Source organism: Chrysemys picta, chromosome 2, assembly GCF_011386835.1.
Source record: "Chrysemys picta bellii isolate R12L10 chromosome 2, ASM1138683v2, whole genome shotgun sequence".
Taxonomy (NCBI): Eukaryota; Metazoa; Chordata; order Testudines; family Emydidae; genus Chrysemys; species Chrysemys picta.
The window spans coordinates 71,065,677-71,088,422 of NC_088792.1; the positions used below are offsets into that span (position 1 = coordinate 71,065,677).

General features: G+C 46.5%; 1 protein-coding gene across 8 annotated transcripts in view; it reads left to right on the top strand.

Annotated features, from left to right (window-relative positions):
* The first annotated feature begins 1,360 nt into the window (after positions 1-1,360).
* KAT2B (lysine acetyltransferase 2B) overlaps positions 1,361-22,746 on the top strand; it is a 62,288-nt gene continuing 40,902 nt past the window's right edge. For 2 of the 8 annotated variants that reach the window (XM_042840123.2, XM_065583468.1), the window contains exons 1-3: positions 1,632-1,996; positions 12,194-12,320; positions 22,319-22,464. In XM_042840123.2, the coding sequence (XP_042696057.2) occupies positions 1,757-1,996; positions 12,194-12,320; positions 22,319-22,464 (513 nt within the window). In that variant the 5' untranslated portion in view covers positions 1,632-1,756. Of the gene's footprint in view, positions 1,476-1,631; positions 1,997-2,751; positions 2,840-12,193; positions 12,321-22,318; positions 22,465-22,746 lie in introns of those variants that run through there. The other 6 variants (XM_005297117.5, XM_042840130.2, XM_042840131.2 and 3 more) reach the window with 5 other exon arrangements.

The window sequence follows — 22,746 nt, forward strand, 5'->3', positions numbered from 1 at the left end:
CTACAGACTCTTGCAGAGGTGCCTGAGGCTGTGATGCTGCTACACAGATGACAGAATCTCCATGTGTCCCCCATGTTCCCCTTTCTTGTTTTCCCCCAAATCAGTAAGGTAGTACCTACTGATGCCTAGAACATTCCCTGAAATCTTGGAATTGATCTGATGTGATGTTCAAAAGGTATCATGTTACAGACAGAAATGCTATTGAGTTGAACACAAGGCCTTGCAAGCCTGGCTAAATATTAGTTTAATTTAGCCTAGGAGTAGAAACACTTATGCATGTCACAATTATGTGGCTATTGCATGGTGTCATTAGCTAAAGTTAAGCTAATAGAGTTAAGGTCATGGGGTGCTTAGGTAGTTCCCCCCTTAAAATATTTGCATTTCTTTTAAATTTAACCTTAATCCTCCATTTCCTGGGTTCGCAGCTTGTTTGGGGGAGAATCACAATATTATGCCTCTGATGTTGTTTACTGTTAATTTACAGATATGCACTCAATCTTAACTTTATTTTAATATAGGTTTTGTAATAGCATATATACAGGGCCGGCTCCAGGCACCAGCGAAGGAAGCAGGTGGGGTGGTCAATGGAAAGGGGGGGCACGTCAGGGTCTTCGGGGGCAATTCAGCGGCGGGTCTTTCAGAGAGCAAAGGACTCGCCGCTGAATTGCCACTGAAGGCTGAAGCGGCAAGACTGAGCTGCCGCCGAAGTGCCGCCGATCGGCTTTATCTCCCCCTGCTACTTCACCAGCTTGGGGCAGCAAAAATGCTGGAGCCGGCCCTGCATATATGTATTGATTAAGTCTATTTGTGTGGGAGGTTTAGTAGTATGTATTGACTATTATTGGAAAGCCATAAAGTAAACATAAAATAGAACTTAGTGGTTGTGGTAGAGCAGTGGTTTTCAACCATTTTGCTTTTGCAGACCTCCTAAAACATTTTAGATGGAGGTGCAAACCCCTTTAGAAATCTTAGCCATAGTCTGCAGACCCCAGGTTTAAAACCACTGTGGAAGGGTAAGAAACGTTGACTCTCATAAATATTGCCTTCTTTCTCTGGAGGGCATAAATTCTTACGTGTCGCTTTAGGAGTTGGGGTGAGAGTGGAGTTTGGGGCGGCGGACTGTCCCGTGCAGGTAGGGTGTTGGTGAATTGGAAGGGAGCGTTTGAGAGCAGGAGTGTGGCTGCTGGCAGTAGCTCGTGCGTGGACGGTGCGGTGTGTATGTGGGAACTGCTTCCCTTCCTTTATACTTTTTGCCATGCAAGAAAAACACTGCAGCAGCGATCTTAAGTCTCCACTCAGGCCGGGTTTGGGCTTTATTGTTTTTTCTGGGGGAGGGAACACAACAAAGCCGATATTGCACGCACCCTGCTTGTGCCTGAAGGACGGGGGCTGGGAGCGCTGGGCTGCCGCAGACAGCTGGACTGAGCGGCTGGCGATGCTCCCGGCGGGCAGGGCAAGTGCCCCCCCGCTAGCATGTCGGTGCCTCCCCCCTTGAGCTGGCGGAGCCCCGTGCGCTGGGAGGTGCGGGCCCGGGAGCACAAGGGGCAGGCCTCCCGGCGATACCGGGCTACCGCTGCTCCCCGCCTCCCGGCTCCAGAGGGGCCGCCCGCGGCGCGGCCAGTCCCTCCCCCCGGGGGAGCAGCCGGCGGCTGAGCGGGGAAGGGGAGGGTCTAGAGCTCGGCGCACCGAGCCGGGCGCGGAGGGAGCTGCCGGACGGGCGGCTCCTGCCGGGTTCCGGGCCGGAGACGGCGGCGGCATGTCCGAGGCTGGCGGGGCCGGGGCGGCAGGAGGCGGCGGGGCCGGAGGGCTGCAGCAGGGCTCCCCGGCCGCAGGGGGGCTGGCTGCCTGCGGACCGGCCCGGGCTGCCGCCGCCGCTGAGAGCCCCGGGGGCGGCGGGGAGCCCGGCTCGGCCCGCGGCGCGGGGAAGAAGGCGCAGCTCCGCTCCGCTCCCCGGGCCAAGAAGCTGGAGAAGCTGGGCGTCTACTCCGCCTGCAAGGTACCGAGCCGGGCCGCGGGCAGCTCCAGTCCCTGGCCTGGGGGCGGCCCCGGGTTTCGGCCCCTGCCGCTTGGGGAGCGCGGAAGCGGCTGCGCCCTGATTGTTTGTCTTTGGTTTGAAACCAGGCGCAAAAAGGGAGGCCCCTAAAATGGAGCTGGGGAATGGTGTATGTGGGAGCAAGCACCCCCCCTGCAGTGCCTCCGGGCCCCCCTCTCCGAGCCTGCCACCCCCCAACACCCACCGGCCAGCTACCCTCTCCCGTGTGCACCCCCGCGACAACCCACCCCGTCCTGCCACCTCCCCCCGTCACCTTCACCCCCTGCATCAACCTCGGAACCCCCCGCCTGCCATCTCCGTCCTGCCCACTTCTCCCCTGTACAAACCCCTGTCTACCACCTTCACCCCCCCCACAGACACCCCCCTGCAGCAACCCCCTCCTGCCCACTTCTCCCTTGTGCAACTCCCTCCCAGTCACTGTACCCCCAGCAACGAGTCCCTTTTGCCTCTGTGCAATCTCTTCACTGCCGCTACACCCCTCTCCACCTCCTGGCCATCTTCACCCCCTGCAACAATCCCGTGCACCCCCCCCCCCTCTTTGCCACCTTCACCCCCTGGAAGAGCCCCCATGCGACCCCCCTCTTTGCAGACCCTCCCAGTGCCCCTTGCACTTTGTGGGTGGTTGTTGTGACATTTGCATGGAAGATCAGACCGAGAGGAGAGCCCCTCCCTTTCTCCTGAACAGCAGGAAGAGGGAACTTGGCCGTAGGAAAGTGGGGGCGGGACATGGGAGAATATTGCCCGTTTCTGAAGAAATAGAGGCTGATGGGGTGGGGGTGTCTACAGGTATGTGTGCGGAAGACGGTGCACGTGTCTGACGGGAAGGCGATTTAGGCCAGCAGCACACACCATCCCCTGTCATTACTGTATTATTTGTTTGGTGAAATGCTGCTGCAGCTGCTTGCCTTGTAAACACAGGATTTGGCAGCGGGACAAGCCCCAGCTTTGAACGCTGTTGCCTTGTTATTTTAAGCCCCCCGCCCCGTTGCCCTCCCCCTGTGTTTGCAAGACGTGCTGCCCTGGCAGATCCCGATGCCTGCAGTGGCCCCTGCACGGAGGAGACGGGTTCAGGGCCAGGGTGAGTGTTGGGATCTGCAGCTGCACTCCCGGGCCGCCGGGGCCCTGAGCTTGGCAGCAGCGCCTTTGTTTTGACAGGATGACAGCTGAAGGAGGCGGGGACTTCGCCTTGTTGCTTCTGCGGCCTCTGGCTGACAAAAACATTGCATTACTGGATTATCAGTAATGTGAGGAGGTCAGAGCCGAGCAGCCAGTGGTAGAGGAGCTTTCCTAGGGCTCATCCTAAAGTTCTTCTCCTCTTGCTCTAGAGAAAAGAGGCCAGGCTATGCGCATTCATTCAAACACCGTTAGAGACTGCGTCTTGAAGCTCTTGATTTTATTAATCTTTTTAAAACACTTGTTACCCAGGGAGCAGTGATGGCTGTTTGATGGTTTTAGCTTGGTTCCCAGTGGGGAGCTGTTGGCATCACAAAAGCCTCTGCTAGAATTGGCACTCTCCTCCACAGTCTTGGCAGAGAAGTAAAGGAGTGAGTGCAGCCTCTTAACTCCCACAAGCTTATCCTTACTGGTCGTGATTTAGGCATATTGGACAAGTTGACACTGCCATTGCCTTTGCTTCTATGGGGAAATAGGCTACATTAGTCTCTGGGGTTATTAATCCAGCACCTCCGATGAGCACTTAGCTCATTTAAATTATTTACAGTACTGAAATCATTACTAGAAGAATTGAGGTGAACATGAAAAAGAAAACTGAGAAAATGTAGAGCAGTTATAAAGCAGATGGCCTTATTGCAAGGGTCAAGTAGAATTTAAAAGAGCAGCATGTGTAGTCAAAGCCTCAGTGAGATTGGCTCTAGTTACCTGAGAGATTGTTTCTTCTATAGCCATCGCCATTCATAACATCTGCGTTTCACCAGCACAGTGAAAGTGTTGACTGGTAGTAGGAGCAAGAGGCTTCTGAATGCAGGCGATGGAACCTTCATGAGGGCTGAAATTGATGATGGAACTCACTCCCATAAGAATGAACAGAGAATGACCACTTTCAGAATTAAATGTGAAATGAATTGCTTTGATTTAGCTCTCCCTGAACAATTTGTTGACACAACACTCCTCCTACCCACAAACACAAGCAAGCAAACAAATAATATGTTTCCTATGAACGAATTAAGCTTTTTCTCCTTTAGGCTGGGAGGGAAGGAAGAAAGGGAGAGATTGCTATTTCTAAATATTTGGCAGGTGTTCAGGTACCATAGTGATGGGGCTATAAAAGAAATAGTATTTGCAGGAGGTTGCCACAGTGAAGAGGTCAACTTTGAATTTTCATGCTTTATGTCTCAACTTTTGATTCATTTTTGTGTTTGATTTCACAAGCTCTCAGATCACTGAAGTATGTAATTAGTGTTCTCATTCATGCAGTAAGCATATTTGAATCCTGTAACAAAAGAGTAAATCTATGTATAGTTCACCTTAAAGAGCGCAGGGAATGTGCCTGTCACTCAGCATGTTTGGCATTCTCTAGTCCTTGTATTTTTCTCCTCTCTCACTCCAGCGTGCATCACAGCAGTCAGCAAGATAGAATTTATTAGAATCTTAACCTTTGAGGTGCTGTAAGTAGCAAAGGAAGAGAGAACATTGATTAGGTCTGAAGAGACATGACAACACAGGAAGGATCAGAGATAGTGAGAACATTGAATGGAGGAAGACTAGAGTGTGGGCCTGTCTGGTAGCAAATGTTGCTTTGCAGGAGATAAGACTTTCACAATGCTCTATTTCCACCCTTTGCTTCTCTGGAAGGTAGGCTGTTCATACCTTACTGCTATTGCTCTCTAATGATGCCCTCTGGCTCATCTTTGAGAGGCACTGGCAAACTCTGCAGGGAGAGTGTCTATGATGCGGTGTGCAGGGCTTTTGGTGGAGAGAAAAAAGGAAAGATCGGACTATCCCTTAAGGAGGATACAAAGGAGAGGCAGGGCATGGGAAAGACAAAGCACTTTTACTAGAAAACAAGATGATAAAAATAACCATATACTCAGGACTACAAATGTTTTTACAAAAACTGTCTTCATTAATTTTAATATACTTTCTATGTGGTGTACTTTTAAAAAAAGCGGGCAAACTTTTTGGCCTGAGGGCCACATTGGGTTTCCGAAATTATATGGAGGGCCCATTAAGGGAGGCTGTGCCTCCCCAAACAGCCAGGCATGGCCCGGCCCCTGCTCCCTATCTGACCCCCCCCCCCGCTTCTCACTGCCTGACGGCCCCCCCGGGACTCCTGCCCCATCCACCCCTCCCTGTCCCCTGACCGCCCCCGGACCTCCTACCCCTGACTGCCCCCTGCCGCCCCATCCAACCCCCCTCCTTCCTGACTGCTCCCCTGCGACCCCTGCCCCCATTCAACCCCCCTGTTCCCTGCCCTCTGACTACCCCTGCCCCCTGACCACCACCCCAAACTCCCCTGCCCTCTATCCAACCCCCCCGTTCCCTGCCCCTTTACCGCGCTGTCTGGAGCACCGGTGGCTGGCGGTGCTACAGCCGTGCCGCCCAGAGCACCAGGGCAGGCAGCCACGCCGCCCGGCTGGAGCCAGCCACGCCACCGCGCAGCACAGAGCACCGGGTCAGGCCGCGGCTCTGCAGCTGCACTGCCTGGCAAGAACTCGCAGCCCGCCGCCCAGAGCATTGTGCCGGCGGCACACTGAGCTGAGGCTGCAGAGGAGGGGACTAGCCTCCCGGGCCAGGAACTGAGGGGCCGGGCAGGAGGGTCCCGCGAGCCGGATGTGGCCTGCGGGCCGTAGTTTGCCCATCTCTGCTCTAAAATCTCAAGTTAAAGTGCACAATTTACTTTAGAAAGGCAAAATAGAATACAATTAAAATGAATTAAAAGCCCCTTTACATTGGTATGCTTTGTAGTGCATTGAAATGGACACTATTATAAATATGAATGAATTCATAAATATTTATTTTGCCCAGCATGCGATTTGATCATTTGAATGCAAGCTTGGCAGTCATTAGTATGAAAATAGCACTGTGTGACTTACACTCATAAATGCATTTAGTGAAGATTGTAGGAGGAAAAATCATTGGCTTTTTATACATGTTCCTTCATGTGATGTAAACCAAGTCTCATTGGGAGCTCTATAAATGTCTTTAAGTATGTAATATTTTTGTACTCTTACATTTTCTATATATTAAAACAGGATTATTTTTTATTCTTATTTATATATAGCACAGTAATGCCTAGAGGTCACAACTGCGACTGGAGCCCCATGGAGTTTGGCACTGTAAAAACACTTAGACAATGTATATACTGTGGGTATTAAAGCAGCACGTTAGTGTAAATGCAGCCTGTAAAGACAGAAAGGGTTTTTCTCTTGCTGTAAGAACACCACCTTCTAAAGTGACAGTAGCTAGCTTGACAAAAACATTTTTCACATCCCTGAGTGTCGTAGATATGTCACCCTAAATTTTAAGTGCAGACCAGGCCATAGTAGGAAACAGTCCCTGCCCTGAAAAGCTTAGTCTAAATAATTGAGACAGACAAAAGGTGGGAGGGGACTGAAGAGGTGAAGTGTGTCACAAGAAAATTAGGGTTAGAGTAGAACCCAGCTCCCCTGAGTCCCAGCTCCGTGCTTTATCCGCTGGACCACATTGCTTCTCATCAGGTTCTAGTTGTGCAGTACTTCTGTAATGTTCAGATCCTGCAGTGAGCTCAGTGAGGGTGGACCCCTGTGCTCAGATGGAGTCCCATTTCATGTGAACATTGGAGCTAATGACATATCTATTTAGTGTCATATTTCTGTCTTGGTTAATGTTACCTGCTTTATAGGACTGATTGAGATAACCCTTGACTGTCCTACCTTTTGCTTAGCTTTGTAGTCTGGAAGTGTAACTTTTGAAAGCTTATCTGAATGATAAATTAGTGGGTGAAAAAGGGTTAGAGTTGTTCTCTGGACTATGTATAGTTCCATAGGCTCAGATGTTTAATGCTTTCTCAATATCAGTTTAAAAGCTGGTGCAAACCCATCTAACAAGGTTTCTTGAGCCCAATCTAACTTCCATTAAAGTAAATAAAAAAAATCAGCCACTGACTTAAATGTACATTCGGGGGGTGTGTGTGTCCATATTAGCCGACAGCTACTATAAAAGTAACAGCAAAATAGGAATAAATCAGATTCTAAAATTTGTCCTCAGAAATCTAAGGGCTCTACAGAATACTTTTGACAAATGGTTCTATTCCCCTCTTAATATCTGTGTGATTCTTCTCAATGTTATATATTTTCATGGAGGATACTCTAAATTTGAATAGGAACAATTAGAAATAACTTTTGCAAAGTTATCAACATTTTTGTTTTCGTCTGCATGAAGCTTCTTGTGTAAGAGTTTATCATCGATTTGAGGTTACTGCTTGCTGGGGAGAGCTGACAGCTAAATTTAGACACCCTAAACAGACTTCTATAACTTTTCTTTCTAAATCTGAGGGAAGGATAGTGTTGTGTAAGGTTTTTGTTCCGCCCCCCCACCTGGAATTTCGCAATAAACCTATTACATCCTACTCCCCCTTTAATTACTAAATAGGCCAGTCCTCTTCAAAGAGCCAAGTACGATGCCTAGCTCAAAGAGCTAATTCTAAGAGTCCTAGGGTCTTTTAATTTACAGCTAATCTAGCTCAGAATTTGTACCTATCTGTGCTTATTTCACCATCTTTAAAATGGGGATACTATTTCTTAGCATGTGAGGTATTGTGAAACATCACTCATTAATCTTTGAGCATTTTTAGAACCTTAGATGAGAGGTTGCATGAGCAAACTTAAGTTTGTCATTTTCTGACTTTTGAATACTTCATTTTGTAATCTTAACATTGTAATTCCATAGTTAAAACAAACAACCATGGAGCTATTAATAGAGTACCTGAAGCATGCTATTTTCAGTCTCATTTTGGATGTAGTGTCAGTGTACAAGGTTCTAAAGTGCAGGTCAGCCATTTGTCTGTTGGACAGCAAATAATATTAAAAGTCTAAAGTTGTTTTTGGTTATTCTTGGTTCCTGGACAACATGCTTTCCTAGTCTTAATACTTCAATTACACGTAATGTAGAGGTATCATGAGGATTCAAATGTTCATATTTTTTACATTGCTTTTAACAAGTAAAGTGCATTGTAATTGCTAAATTTTGTACTAATCCAGATCTTTCCAGCATGGGTTGGGGATGCTTCTGAGATAGCATACACAATCACCTATTGTGGCCATTTAAGGAACAGTGTTAATGTCCCCTGGGTTGGAAGGATGAGGCTCAAAACCAAAGTTCTTGAAGGCTGTGGTAAGGCAGGGGAAAATGAAAGTATCTTAAGTGTCCTTTATTAGCGCCCTGCAGATGGCCTAGAAAAATCAGTACAAGAACTGGTTGTACTAGATCAGATATTTCCCCCCAGACAACTCCCCCCCCCCCCCCCAAGACTGCTTTTGAAGCTAAATTAAGTTTTTGAGGAGGTAATTTCATAGTTTCCTTTCTAACAAAAAGCAGATGAGTGACATGTAAAAAGAAAAAACATCATGAGAGGGCCAGAGAAAGAAATGAGTGAATAAAACACGGTGGAAGACTCAAAACAACTCAACGGGATGTAATTTAAGCCACTAAGGAATGCACACTGAGTATTCAACGTAAAATATTTGCACTGTCAGGGTCCATAATGAAGGCTTAGTTATCAAGAGAACCTTGTTCAGGTTGTGCTGCTGTGTTGTGACCGAGCTTTTATGCTGTATCTGGTGCTTTATGCTGAGTTTTTAAACGTTAATGTTTATTTGAGAGAGAGATCTCTGGAATATTAGAACAAAAGAATTGAACATCTGTTTCAAAAGATCTGGCTAGGTTAGGAAGTACAACTGAGGGCAGAAAAAATCTGCCACTGAACACATTTTATGTTCTGTGGGAGGGTTGATATTTAAATCTGGCAGTTTAACTGAGCTGTTATCACTATTCATACATCTGTTTGTTTGCATCTTTGGTGTTAATTATTGTGTGATACTAAAGTTTGTGTAGTTACTCGCTGTTTATGGATTTAAGGATTTGGAGTAAACATTGTGTTGTGTGCTTATGTGAAATGTTCACTGATGCTCATAGGAAATTGTTTTAGAATTCTTTAGCCCAGCTTTTCTTACTATTTTTATTAGATATGATTGACACAGCTACAAGCTTAATATTTGAGTGGCTTTTTTATAGCATTAAACATTGCCTTTTGTTAGAGACATGCTTGGGTCTGAGTGGAAAAAAAAACAGTTCTGACAGACACAGAGGGATAAAATGGTTGGATCAAATCCAAGTCCCTTTTAAAAAAATATTCTGGTTTCTGTGGTCTTCCAGATACTGGTGTATATTCGGGTATTTTTCATAGGCCTTGTCTATACTTACGGGGGGTTCGAAGTGCGGCGATTGATGCATTGGTGGTTGATTTAGCAGGTCTAGTGAAGTATAGCCTAAAATTCACTAGAATTAACATAAATCCCTCCAGACCTCTGCTTATTTGAAAAAAAAAATTATTGGAAAAAATTGTTCCTATAAGTCCCTCCCATAGCTCCCCATCTCCAAAACTGACCCTCCTTTTTGCCACATACAGACTCATCTCCTGGGAGTAGGGTTGCCAACTTTCTAATAGCTGAAAACCGGACACCCCTGCCCTGCCTCTTCTCCTAAGGCCCTGCCCCGGCCCCTCCTCTTTCCCCCGAGACTCTGCCCCTGCTCACTTCTCTCCCACTCTTCCTCTGTTCTCGCTTCCCCCTCCCCCGGGACTCATCTCCCATCTACAGAGCCAGGCTGGGAGGAGCTGATGCGGAGTCTGCCCAGTTGGGGCACAGCGGTCAGGTTTTGGCTCAGAAAAGGAGTGAGGGGCTGGGACGGGGGGGCAATAGGGGCACAGTGGGGCAGGAGGGGGTGTTGGTCCCCAGAGCAAGGGGATGAGGCAGGGGCAATCAGGGCACAGGCTGGTGGGATGAATAGGATCCCCCCTGGGCAGCGGTGCCGGTATCTACCTCTCCACCGAATGCTTGAGCTGTGGATTCGGGAGCCAGTTCTCTCCATCAGCAGCTGGGAAGCTCCTCCAGGCAGCAGCTTCTGCTCGTCCTGCCCTCTCAGCAGGGAGGCTGATTGCGGTTACTCCAATAACTGGACTTTTAATGTCTGGTCAGCAGTACTGATTGGACATTGCCAGGTCCAGAAGCGGCGGAAGTTCCTTAAAATTGGAGGGGCCACTGGTGCCCGAACTATGGCCTGGCCCCTGTGCTGCCTCTTCCCGTGAGGCCGCACCCCCATGTCGCCCCTTCCTCCAAGGCCGCACTCCCCTCCCCCCGCTCGCTCCTCTCCGCTCCTTCCCCACTTTTGCTCACTCTTATGGCTGGTAAAAAGTGGGAGGGCTATGCTTTTAAGTGATGGGACCATGACCCCTTGGCCCCCTGTTCCGGCACCCCTGCCAGGTCCCCTTTTCGACTGGACTCCTGGCAACCCTACCTGGGAGCTTAGTGGCTCCCTCCCCTACCTGGATACACCTCTCAGCTGCAGATAGCTTTTCACATTTCTGCCAACCATTTCATGCCCAGACAGTAGCGTGTGTGTGGAAGGGGAGGGAGAAGCACACTTCCTCTTTCCAAGGGTGGTGTGCTGATATGTGCTTCCTGGGAATCTCTAGGGGCAATTCTAATTAGCCTGTTGACTTCAGCTGCTGCATGGACCTTTTGCATCCTTTCTAATGTGCTTGACTACATCGGGTGCAGTCATCGGGTGCAAACTATGGCATGCATATGGTATCACAGGGATAGACTGGTGGTGCCACGAGCCCTTCCAAATATATCCAGTGAATGGTAATTGCTCAAACGTTATGGAGAGTAAACATGTTATATGTTGTCCAGCAAAGAGGCAGCATCTGGCATTGCAATGCTTAGTGCACAGGTTGCATAATTTGAAATGATGGAGTTGAAGAACTACTTCAACACAGTTGACTAATATTTTCAGTTCTGGTACCTGAAAAGCCGCAGTCTCTATTGCCTCTGTTGGGCACTGGTACCTTAGGTATAAGGCAATTCAAAACAAAAGACAATGAATTTTTTGTGGAATAAGCTACATTAAATATTTATTTTTCATACCTTTTCTGAACATAATGACACACACAAGGTAGACATTAACACCACAAATTGAGGTACTACACTTATTTTTAAGTTACTGTCAAGTATTGTGCAGCATTTTGCAGTAATTTCATTACTAAGAACCTGGAACGGCAAATTATTGTGTATCTTGTTACAGTGAAGTACAGAAATATTTCTAAATATAGAGCAGAGAGGAGATGCTTTTCTTGTAGGTAGGTCTTCCGATTGGAATATGACTTCAGTTAGGAAAATCCAGAAGGTCTTTAATTGCTTTGATGCTGGTACTCAGAAGAAAAAAAATACGTTCAGTGCTGCTCTTGTACCAAGTACTTTGCTTCTGAAGTGCTAGCATTCCAGTGGAACATTCCCACTTCAACCCCTGAATGTCTGGAATCTGGCTACCGGAGGCCCCACGGCCTACCTTATTATGTTACCAGTCCTGTTAGTTAAGATTTAGTGGGCATCTTTTGCCATCATTTCCTTCGTAAATGCCAGTGCTTCTGGAATTCCTTCGTTTTGGTGGTTTGCTCAAACCTGTGGTTTTGACGCCTCTATTGCATGATGTATTGTTTATTTTGTTTTGCTTCACATGTCTGTTGTATGGTGGTGTGTTGTATGGTTCCTAGTCAGCAGTATAGAAGACAGGGCAGTGATGCCGATGCTACCGGATGGGCGACCTATTTATTTTATTGTTTTAATTGTAAAAGTGTGTAGATGATATAGCAATAGGAGCCAGCACATCAAATAGATGAATGCTGCGTTTGCACAAAAGTTGGAGAGAGGACCTGCTGTAGAGAGGTTAGTCTGTGGTTTGGAGGGCTTGTCTGTTTTCTCAGCTGGTATCTTCTGACCAGCTGGTAGTAGTTATGGGCTGCCACATATCATTGTGAATTCTCTGCTTTTAAGTAATGAGTGCTATTTTATTTCTGTGCATTTCTAGAAAACATGAAATACATTTGTTGTGTGTAGATATATTAACTGTCTATTTTTATTTCAGGCTGAGGAATCTTGCAAATGTAATGGCTGGAAAAACCCTAACCCACCTCCTACTCCTCCCAGGGCAGATTTGCAGCAGACAATTGTCAGTCTTACTGAACCATGTCGCAGCTGTAGTCATGCACTGGGTAAGTATTTAGCTTCTCCTGGATTTGCAATCCATGTTCTTAGACCCTAGGTCATAATATGACATATTCTGTTATTCCCAGACAAAATCTATGTTAAGATGGAGTTATGGTTGGGTGTATGCATCAGGAATTTAGAGTAAAATATGGTAGAGATGTTGAAGTAATCTTAAAAACAAGTGCTACAATCCAGGAAATCCAGAGTAAAGGTTAAACTTAAAAGAAATCCAGATATTTTAAGGTATGGAAATGCACAATTAGTTCACCAAACAACTTTAACTCTGCCATATAGTTATTTATTTAGTGTTTGCATAGTTGTCTAGCCAAGCGATGGCATCTTTAGTGGCGTGATGCAGTTCTTGTAGGCCACTGCTGAACCTAGTCAGTAGGCATTCATCGACAATGTACGGCATCGTCTGTGTTGTGCCGCAGCTGCACAAAGGGCTGTCACGAAGGCCCCAGGAATATTGGTTGGCTGCACAGAGACCTTGCCTGATCCAGAACCTGTTCAACAGGGACTACTGGCGACGGGGTAGGTCAAAACCAGGCAGGCAGATTGTGGGGTTGGCGACGAGGGACTTGCTGGGGATTATAATAGATACCATTCCTCTTGCCAGAGTGTTTCCACCCTAACATCCTGGCATGGCGGATAAGACCATAATGGGCGATGTGACGGTAAACGTGCAGCTGGTGGTTTAAAAAGGTCATTGTGCAGTGGCAGGCTTGAGTTGGCGCATACTTTCTCCAGTAACTTGCCAGTGGCAACCTCTTGTCTGATATGAGGAGGAGCAATATTGCTCAGAACTGGAAGCCATGGGGTGGAGTTAGATGCAGGGTGCTGAAGATGATATGCATGGTGGCATGTAACTGCATATCCACCAGTTTGGTGTGTGACAATAGACTCCAAACTGATGTGCAGGACTCCGCCACCAAATATGAGGTGGCAAGAGCTGATGTCCGCAAAGTTGGAGCACGAGCACCCCGTGACGAACCTGCCAGTTTGCTAAGAAGATTGTTGTGCATCTTAACTTTAGCTGCTGTCTTCTTCAGGTGGGCATGGTAACTCAGTGTGTGGTCTAAGGTCACACCTAGATAGACTGGTTCTACTTCATTCTTCACCTTCTGACCATTCAGATAAACATTCAGTTCTCAGGTTGTGCTGGCATGATGAAGATGGAACAAACTGGAGACTGTTTTTATGACCCTTGGCTGGAGGCGCCAAGTCTTACAGTAGTCAGCTAACTTTATCGTGTCCCAGTTTAAGGTGGCATCAAGCTCGTGAAACGTCCGGGCCTTGGTACCACAACAGATGTCGTCTGCGTAAATGAACTTTCATGTCTCCGTTGTTGGCAGGTCATTGATGTAAAGGTTGAACAGGGGTGGCGAAAGAACAGGGTTGGCGAAAGCACAGAGCCCTGGGGTAACCCATTGCTCTGTCATCTCCAAGCGCTCGTCTCCTCCCCCTTATGGATTCTGAACTGCCTATCGCGGAGGAACAGTTCAACGATGCCTGTGACCCAAAGTAGCAGGACCCATGATACCTTCACGAGCAGGCCAGTGTGCCATATCGTATCGTACGCTGCTGTTAGAGCGATGAAAACAGCGCCTGTTTTCAAGTTTCTCTGGAAGCCATTTGCAACAAATGTGGTCAGCGCGAGCACTTGGTCGCATGTGCTACGGCCTTGGCGAAAGCTGGCTTGGTTAGGGCTCAAAATTCTCTTCATGTTGGGTAATATGCACTGTAGGACCAAGCGCTCCAGTGCCTTGAAGCACACCGACAATAATGATATGGGACAATAGCTTGATGCTTGACTTGGGTCCTTTCCAGGCTTTAGGAGGCTAATGACTTTTGTGGTGCGCCACATCTTCGGTAGTTTACCTTCACTGATGACTTATTGTGAGACTATGCAATAATCATATGACTAAGATTAAGGCATTTTAGTGTTTGTAGTCCTAGATTAGATTTTTAAGGGCAGATTTAGACCCTGCCACCTCCATCCCCCATTGTCAGTATTGTGGCTGATATCTGTGTTGTTGTTCTTCTGAAACTACAGCCTCATTTGGGGTCTGTCAATGCTACAGTTTCACCTCTGTCAAGTGACCTAGTTACAGCATGGTCGTCTCACAACGTGGTTATTTTTGTAGTATAGATTAGACTCTGGACAGTGCTAAAGGTAAGAGTCCATGTACACTACAAAATGGAACTATGCTTGTACCATGTTGTGCGAAACTGTGTTGGAACCAGTCTTCCTGTATGGTTAAAGTTATTATATAAACAACCTCTGTACTACAGAAAGGACTGTTTAAGTCCATTGTGAAACATGGTTGTATCACAGCCAGGTTACAACATAATGATTCCTTACTAGTGTGGCCAGAAAAAAACCACCATGTGTCAGGGACAGTTTTAAACTTTGCGGCTACCTAAGCTCGAACATGATTACTTAACATGGTTATAGCGTAGTTTTTCTGACCATGAAGTCAAGAAGAAACTGTGCTAATAATAGTTGGGCCACAACAAATTTCAGAACTGTTTAAAATGAAACTTGCTTTGGTTGTATAGATATGGCCTGAAATTACAAATCAGTAAAATCAGCAATTTTGTTAAATTATGTAAAATCATCACAATAGGTGATTTTAAAAAAAGTAAACAGTGTACCTTTTGAGGGATTATTCACTACAGTATTTCTGTAGATTTGTTTACCTCTCTGCTCTCCTTTTTGTGTGTTCTGTTGTTGTTTAACCTATTTCTGGGCTTTTCTTTATTCATTGCTATCATTTATGTTCAAAATCTCTTCTTTCATGCAAGAGAGGAATAACAAATGTATAGCAGCACATGAGTTCAGTATGTTTAGCGAGGCAGTTCATTTAACTTCTCAACGTGTAGCATATTTTCGCTGCCTCTGGGATATGCAGTTAGATTAATTTATGTTATGAAACCCTTTCACACCGTGCCCTTGGGATACTGAAGGCATTTCTTCACTGCTGCCTAATCCTGTTAGGTGCTGAGCCCTTAACGCCGCATCTTCGGTAGGATTTGAAGGTGCTCACCTCCTTTCAGAAGAGCTCAGTGATTCTGAGGATCTGACTCTTGGTGAAAATCTTCGGTCACTCATTAACTTGGGAATCAGGAATAGCAGTACATTGTTATTTTGAATAAACATTACGGACCAAATCTGGTGCAGTGTTTCTATTTCATTACTGCCACAGTGAAGAAAGATGAAGCCCTGTCATCTTCCCAGCTGCAACTAACGTGGATGATGCTTTGTTCGGAATAATGAGTGCCACCTCCCACTTGGTTGTACCTAATGTGGAAAAGTGAACATGGTTCAGAAATATTTCTCAAGACATTTTTCCTATTATTCTCACCCTGATCAGCATGTTTCCCTCTTGAATTCTTTTAAAACCGGAAAGGTCATGAGGTATCCCTATTTCAGCTGCTTCCCCAGCACTATATTCTCTCTTTCTAAGTGAGTTCTGAAACATAACCATAGACGCTCCCTGGGTTATACAAACCTGATTTACGGAAATCCGGATTTACGGAAAAAGTTCCGTAAGGTTTTTTTTTGCGTAATTGTTGGAGATACGTTCCCGACTTACGCAAAATTCGACTTATGCAAGGTGTTCCGGAACAGAATGCTTGCGTAAGTCGAGGAGCTTCTGTATGCAGAAATTTCTCTGCTGTTCTGGGAAATGTGATGTTGGCTTTTTGTGCTTATATTTTTTCAGCAATGTTGCCCAGGCATCAATGCACAGTAGGCTCTTCCCCACTCAGGACTTGTCTATATTCAGTTTCACTGGCTTAATTAAAGGTTTAGTTAATCAGATGCAAAAGACTGTGGATGCTTATATCATCTTAAATTAGTCTTATTTCTGTTTATTTTATGGGTTTGTCTACATGCACTTTCACAGAAATAACTAAAGTGACATAAATTCACACTTTTTGTTATTTTGGTGAAAGTCCATGTGTGGATCTTCTTATTTTAGATTGTTCCTTAAATGGATTTAGCATAATCTGAACTAAGAGTGTCGTGTTGTGATAATTGGGCCTACAAATTTACCCTAATTAAACACTCAGTTGTAAAAAGTATATGAAAGTGCTTAAGATGTTACGATAACCTATAATAACAAATGCTGATGGAAAGTAGGTGAACTAACTTTCAATAGTGAACATAGGCGCCAACTCCGTGGGTGCTCTGGGGCTGAAGCACCCACAGGGAAAAATTAGTGGGTGCTCCTCACCCACTGGCAGCCAAGCTCCCCCCTCCTTGCCGCCGCCTCCCCCTCCCCCCCAGTACGCCCCACCCCCGCATCTCCCAGCGCTTCCCTCACCCCCTCCCCGCTGCTTAACAGCTGTTTGGCGGTGCTTAGGACTTTCCGAGAGGGCGGGGAGAAGCAGGGATGCGGGGGAGGAGCGGGGATGCGGCGCGCTCGGGGAGGAGGCAGAGAAGAGGCAGGGCAGGGGCGGGGACTTGGGGAAGGAGGTGGAATGGGGGTGGGAAGGGGCGGGGCTGGGGTGGGAAAAGGCGGGGTGGGCAGGGACTTTGGGGAAAGGGTGGAATGGGGTGGGGCGAGGGCAGTGCAGGGGTGGGAAGAGGCGGGCCAGCAGCAGTGCCAGGGGTGGGTGGGGGGTTTGAGCACCCACCGGGCGGAGGGGAAGCCTATGATAAGGAATGTTATAAACAGGTGCAATAGAACCAAACAGACTAAATTAGTCTAAACAAAAGGGCCTACTGATATGGTTCAAGAACTGTATTAAAATCATGCTTGGTAAAAACAGAAGATGTAGAACCAGAGAAGATTGGTGTGCTGGATATTGGGCCTAATTGGTGGATAAAATAAAGAGGGGATGGGCTATTTCACCCCTGTCTCTCTTTGTGGATCCTTAAAGAAAGAGACTTTGGGGTGGGAAATGAGAAAAACAGATGTTGGCTACTGGAGTGAGCTTCACTATCATGGCTGCCGCAGGGCCGCCCGGGGGGGGGGGGGGGGGGGGGGGCAAGTGGGGCAATTTGCCCCAGGCCACACAGGGGTCCCCACGAGAATGTCGGAGGCTCCCCCCCGCCTCCACCTTCCCCCATCCCCCGGCGCCTCAGCGTGCCGCGTCCAGGAGCGGCCCTGGACAGCGCTGCAGCGGCGTGACTTGGGCAGGGCCTGAGGTCCTCCCACTCGGAGCTGCGTGGTAAGGGGGCGGGGCTGTGAGTCCCGGTGGGCCGAGCAGCAGGAGCTCCTGGACGCAGCTTGCTGAGGCTCTGGGAGAGGGGGTAAGCGGCATGGTAAGCCCCTCTGAGCCGGGCACCCCCGACCCATCCGCCCCCCAGCTCTGACCCCCAGCTCGGAGCCCAGCCCCTCTGAACCGGGCACCCCCGACCCCATCCGACCCCCAGCTCCGAGCCCAGCCCCTCTGAGCCGGGCACCCCCCGACCCCATCCCCCCCCATCCCGACCCCCAGCTCCGAGCCCAGCCCCTCTGAGCCGGGCACCCCCTGACCCCATCCCCCCTAAGCCCTGACCGCCAGTTCTGAGTCCAGACCCTCTGAGCCGGACACCCCCCGATCCCTTCCTCCCCCCACCCCCCAGCTCCGAGCCCAGCCCCTCTGAACCGGACACTCCCCGACCCAGAGCCCAGCTCCCCACCCAGCCCTGGGCAAGAGTAGCGCCACTCCCAGGCAGCGACAGCCCATTGGCACCAACCATCACCATCACCCAGCGACAGCCAATTATGTAATTGCAAATTTATACATACCATTAAAGCATTTAATGTTTTTAAATAATGTATTTTGTGTATTTTCAAATTTTTGAATGTATTTCACTGGTTATTTTTTACATTTCCAAATACATGTTACTATAGTATTGATGTCATCTGGATCCCTCTCTCTGGCCTCATCTGGTCAGGTCATCACTTAGGATTAGGACAAAGAAGGTCCAGGAGATGGCGGGACACGGCAGCCCAGGGCCGCCCAGAGGATTCAGGGGGCCTAGGGCAAAGCAATTTTGGGGGCCCCTTCCATAAAAAAAAGTTGCAATACTATAGTAACATGTATTTGGAAATGTCAAAAAATAACCAGTGAAATACAGTCAAAAATTAATTTTTAATAATTTGAGAATACACAAAATACATTATTTAAAAACATTAAATGCTTTAATGGTATGTATACATTTACAATTACATAATTGGCTGTCACTGGGTGATGGTTGGTGCCAATGGGCTGTCGCTGCCTGGGGGTGGCGCTACTCTTGCCCAGCGCTGGGTGGAGAGCTGGGCTCTGGGTCGGTGGGTGCCTGGCTCAGTGGGGCTGGGCTCCGAGCTGGGGGTCAGAGCTGGGGGGGGGATGGGTCGGGGGGTGCCCGGCTCAGAGGGGCTTACCATACCGCTTACACCCTCTCCCAGAGCCTCAGCAAGCCGCGTCCAGGAGCTCCTGCCGCTCGGCCCACCGGGGCTCACAGCCCCGCCCCCTTACCACAAGGCTCCAAGCGGGAGGACCTCAGGCCCCACTCGAGCCACGGCGCTGCAGCGCTGTCCAGGGCCGCTCCTGGACGCGGCACGCTGAGGCGCTGGGGGATGGGGGAAGGTGGAGGCGGGGGGGGGGGGAGCCTCTGACATTCTCGTGGGGGCCCCTGCGAGGCCTAGGGCAAATTGCCCCACTTCCCCCCCCCTCCCCTCCGGGCGGCCCTGATATTTTATTGTGTGCGAGTGCCTGTGATTTATTCTTGGGTATATTAAAAGGATAGAGAGTAACAAATTGGGATCCTAGTTAGACAATTCATTTGTTTGTTCTGTTTGCTCAGTAATAATAATAATTAATAATACTGAACCCTCTATTAAATACAACAGTCTGAGGCTGTAGATAAAGAGTGCTTATGTTATGCAAGGTACTTCTTCTAAACTCTACTATGGTATATTCCTTACAAAACAGACTCTCTGCGGCATCAGAACAGCTGCAGTTGTTTTTAATTAAGAACACACCAAATCTGGAATAATTTGGATTTCTCCATCGGGGTCCTCAACTCAGTCTTTTGATCTAGCCACTTGTGAACCAAATTACTATATTGTGCATGAGTGTTATCTTTTTACTATGTGGGGATAGCCACAGTTCCCTGATGCATCTTGATTGGCTGGTCGACTCTCTCCTTTATGGCAACTGATGTTTGTGAGTTAGTCAGCACTGGCTGCTGCAGAAGGACGTAAGCAGTGACGCTCTTGTGGAGAATTGCCTTCTTACTGGTACGGTTTGGATAGTGCAACTGATGGGGATTGCACAGCTCTGGGTCAGAGTTACTCCGTATTTGGTATCAGTGGAGGGGAGGAAGCATTTCTGTATTTAGTATTTGCCCTTTAGAGGTTGGCGACCAAAACGTAATTTTAAACAGTCCACTAGACTGATATGATTTTAAGAAGTATTCACACCAATAATACAGAAATGACAATTTGTGGTAAACACAAACTGTTAATATGTTTGAAGCAATTTACTGTTGGGTTCACCACATGGCGGTTAGTTCTACTCTGTGTGTTGACATATGACCACACACAAGTCAAGATAATATATACGATGCTGATAGCAGTTGTACAGGAAGTGGATGTAGCTGGCTTGTAATGCTGATACGCTCTAGTTGTTGGTTGAATCCAAGGTGTGCGCGTGTGTGTATGTGTTTTTTACAATGCTATCAATTTTTAATGTGCTGCTGATCTAGAAGTGAAAATTCATTACTTTAGCAAAATCAGAACTGACAGCTGGAAGTATTAAACTTTCATATCTTGTTGGAGGACAAAATTGGAATCATTTTACTCTGCCTGGAACTCAAAATATATTAAATGAAAGAAGATAGCTTATGATGACTATCTCACTCTCAGCTGGAGAATGTTAGGGACATAAGAGATCATATTGTAAACACTCCTTTAAGGAGAAAGGAGTGGATGCACTGTTAAATATCTTGCACCAAAGTCTGCTTTCAGTTGCATCTGTACAAGTCCACTGAAGTCAATGGATTTGCAAAGAACTGATTAAACTTTCCAAAACAAAACATCACCTCTGAGCTGACAAAAAATAAGGAATTTCAACTCAAAGGGCATTTCCTCCTTTGAAATCATAAGTGCTTGAGAACGGGAGTGTATGATGGAAATACCTTCTCAGTCCTAACCATATTTCACTCCTAGGATAAGATGAATAATTTTACAGCATGTTTCTTCATGTTAAGAGGTTTAACATTTATTTTGTTAAAACTTTTAAAGCTGTTTTTTTCCACTTCTAAAGAATACTATGGTAAAGCATTGCATAGGAAGAGGTGCAAATGGTCCTGATCCTGCAAATGCTTATGCATGTGGGTTATGCCATGGAGTTCAGTGGAACTACTTCAGTGAGTAGAATTACTGAGGTGCTTAAGTTTTTGCAGTATTGGGCTCTTAAGTTGTAAGCTTCTCAGGGCAGGGATTGCAATTTCCTTTGACTAGTACAATGCCAGTCACATTGTCATGCCTTAACAAATAGTAGATTTCCTTTATTCACAAAAATAAAAGTCCAGAATTAACATTACAGGTGAAGGGCAAACTGAATATTTAGAATTTTATAATATGTGAACAGTCTCCTTTGAGGAGATGACTACAAAGGCAGTAGTAGTTATGCAGACAGTTTGGCATGTTTCAGGAGTCTGTTCACTTCATATTTTGTCAAAAGACATCATTCTTGATAAAAGGGGAAGGGAAATCATTAAACACCGGGCAACCAGTCCAGTCCAGAAGTCACTGGGCTGTTTTTGAGCTTTCATTCAGCATGTGTCTAGAAATAGGTGAGAAGATTTGAGGGATAGGCCACTTGAAACTTTAGTAATTTAAATCTCTTCAGTCTTTCTGGATTAATTTTACTAATTTAATGGAATGGAAGCTACTGGCTTTTATCATGCTTGTCATTGTTTTGACTTTGTTCATTGAAAATGCATCTTTCAAATCCTTATCATGGATATAACCCTGAAGACCCTAGCCAGTTTCTAGGGGCTAGGAGAGACCTGTAGAAGACATTGTGCTAGTTGTGGGGAGGGATGAGGAGGGACTCTTGGCTTAGAGCCAGTTAAGACCACTTACCATTTTTTGTGAACCAAAAATGTTTTTTTCTTCAGGTTTAACTTTTCTGTTTTCCTGGAGGTATTTTTGAGGCCAAGTTTTGAGACCACCTTTCAGTGGATTTCTCTCTTTGCACCTACAAAACTGCAGCCTCAAAAAAATCGCAAGTGCAAAATTATGCTTGCATTTTGCAGGTGCTAAAAGGAAAGGCTGGCTTTTGTAAATCTAGCCCTGTATTTGAAAAACACTTCCCTAAAGCTTCTGCTTGGAAGGGCATGTAGAACATGCAGCAGGAGGAGCACTGCAAATGTGACCCACATTGTGAATCCTTGGAACTTGATACTATATAAGTAGTCATGAAACATACTTACCAGTGCCTAGTTTAAAGCAAGAGATTTTCATTTGTGAGCAGGAATTTTTCTCTCATTGCTGGTTAAATTGCCACTTGTAAATTGCCACTGTGGGGATCAAACCTGGGATCTCTGGGTTAAAAATCATGAGCCATTACTACTTTGCTCTCGGACCAGATCCATTAGGTTGGAGGCAGTAGCATACTCATAATCTCTTTACATAACCTAGACACTAAAGAGAGTAAGAGCACTAAGCTGTGTTAGTGTGGGTGACATAAATAGTGGAAGCACAATCTGCTGGTAGAGTAAGGCAGTAGCAGACAGGATTTGTGGGTTCTGTTCTCAGCATGGCCACAGACTTGTGTGAGTTTGTACAAGTCACTTATCTCTGTGCCGTAGTGTATCATCTGTAAACTGTTATAAAAATTGTCCATATGGAGCCTGTGCCTTGAGGTTCTTCTGATGAAAGGTGCTGTTTAAGTGGTCGTGGTTGCAAGGTTCGTCCTTTGTGTTGTCTTTGAAATTATGCCTTATTGGCCATAGAATGCCATCCTACCAGCTAGTCTTTTTTCACAATTTTTGGATTTTTATTTTGTTTAGCTGCTCATGTTTCTCACCTGGAGAATGTGTCTGAAGAAGAAATGAATAGGCTTTTGGGGATAGTGTTGGATGTGGAATATCTCTTCACCTGTGTCCACAAAGAAGAAGATGCAGATACAAAACAAGTTTACTTCTACCTGTTCAAGGTAAGATGAAGATGTTTCTCAAAATGCAACATCGTACCATTGTATTTCTGCAACTTTAGATACACATGTAGCATCTTGTCATATCTTTCATTCTTTTGTATTTACATTAATTTTATTGTCCTAATGGACCATTATATTTGTATTGACTTAGACTATTTGTAGGATAAGCTCTCCTTTTTCCAAGATAGTAATAAGGTTTTTAATTTTGGACTAGATTCTGCTACCCTTATGTTGCACAGTACCTAACTTCTGAAGTCTTCCTAGTGATTTCAGAGTCTGGTC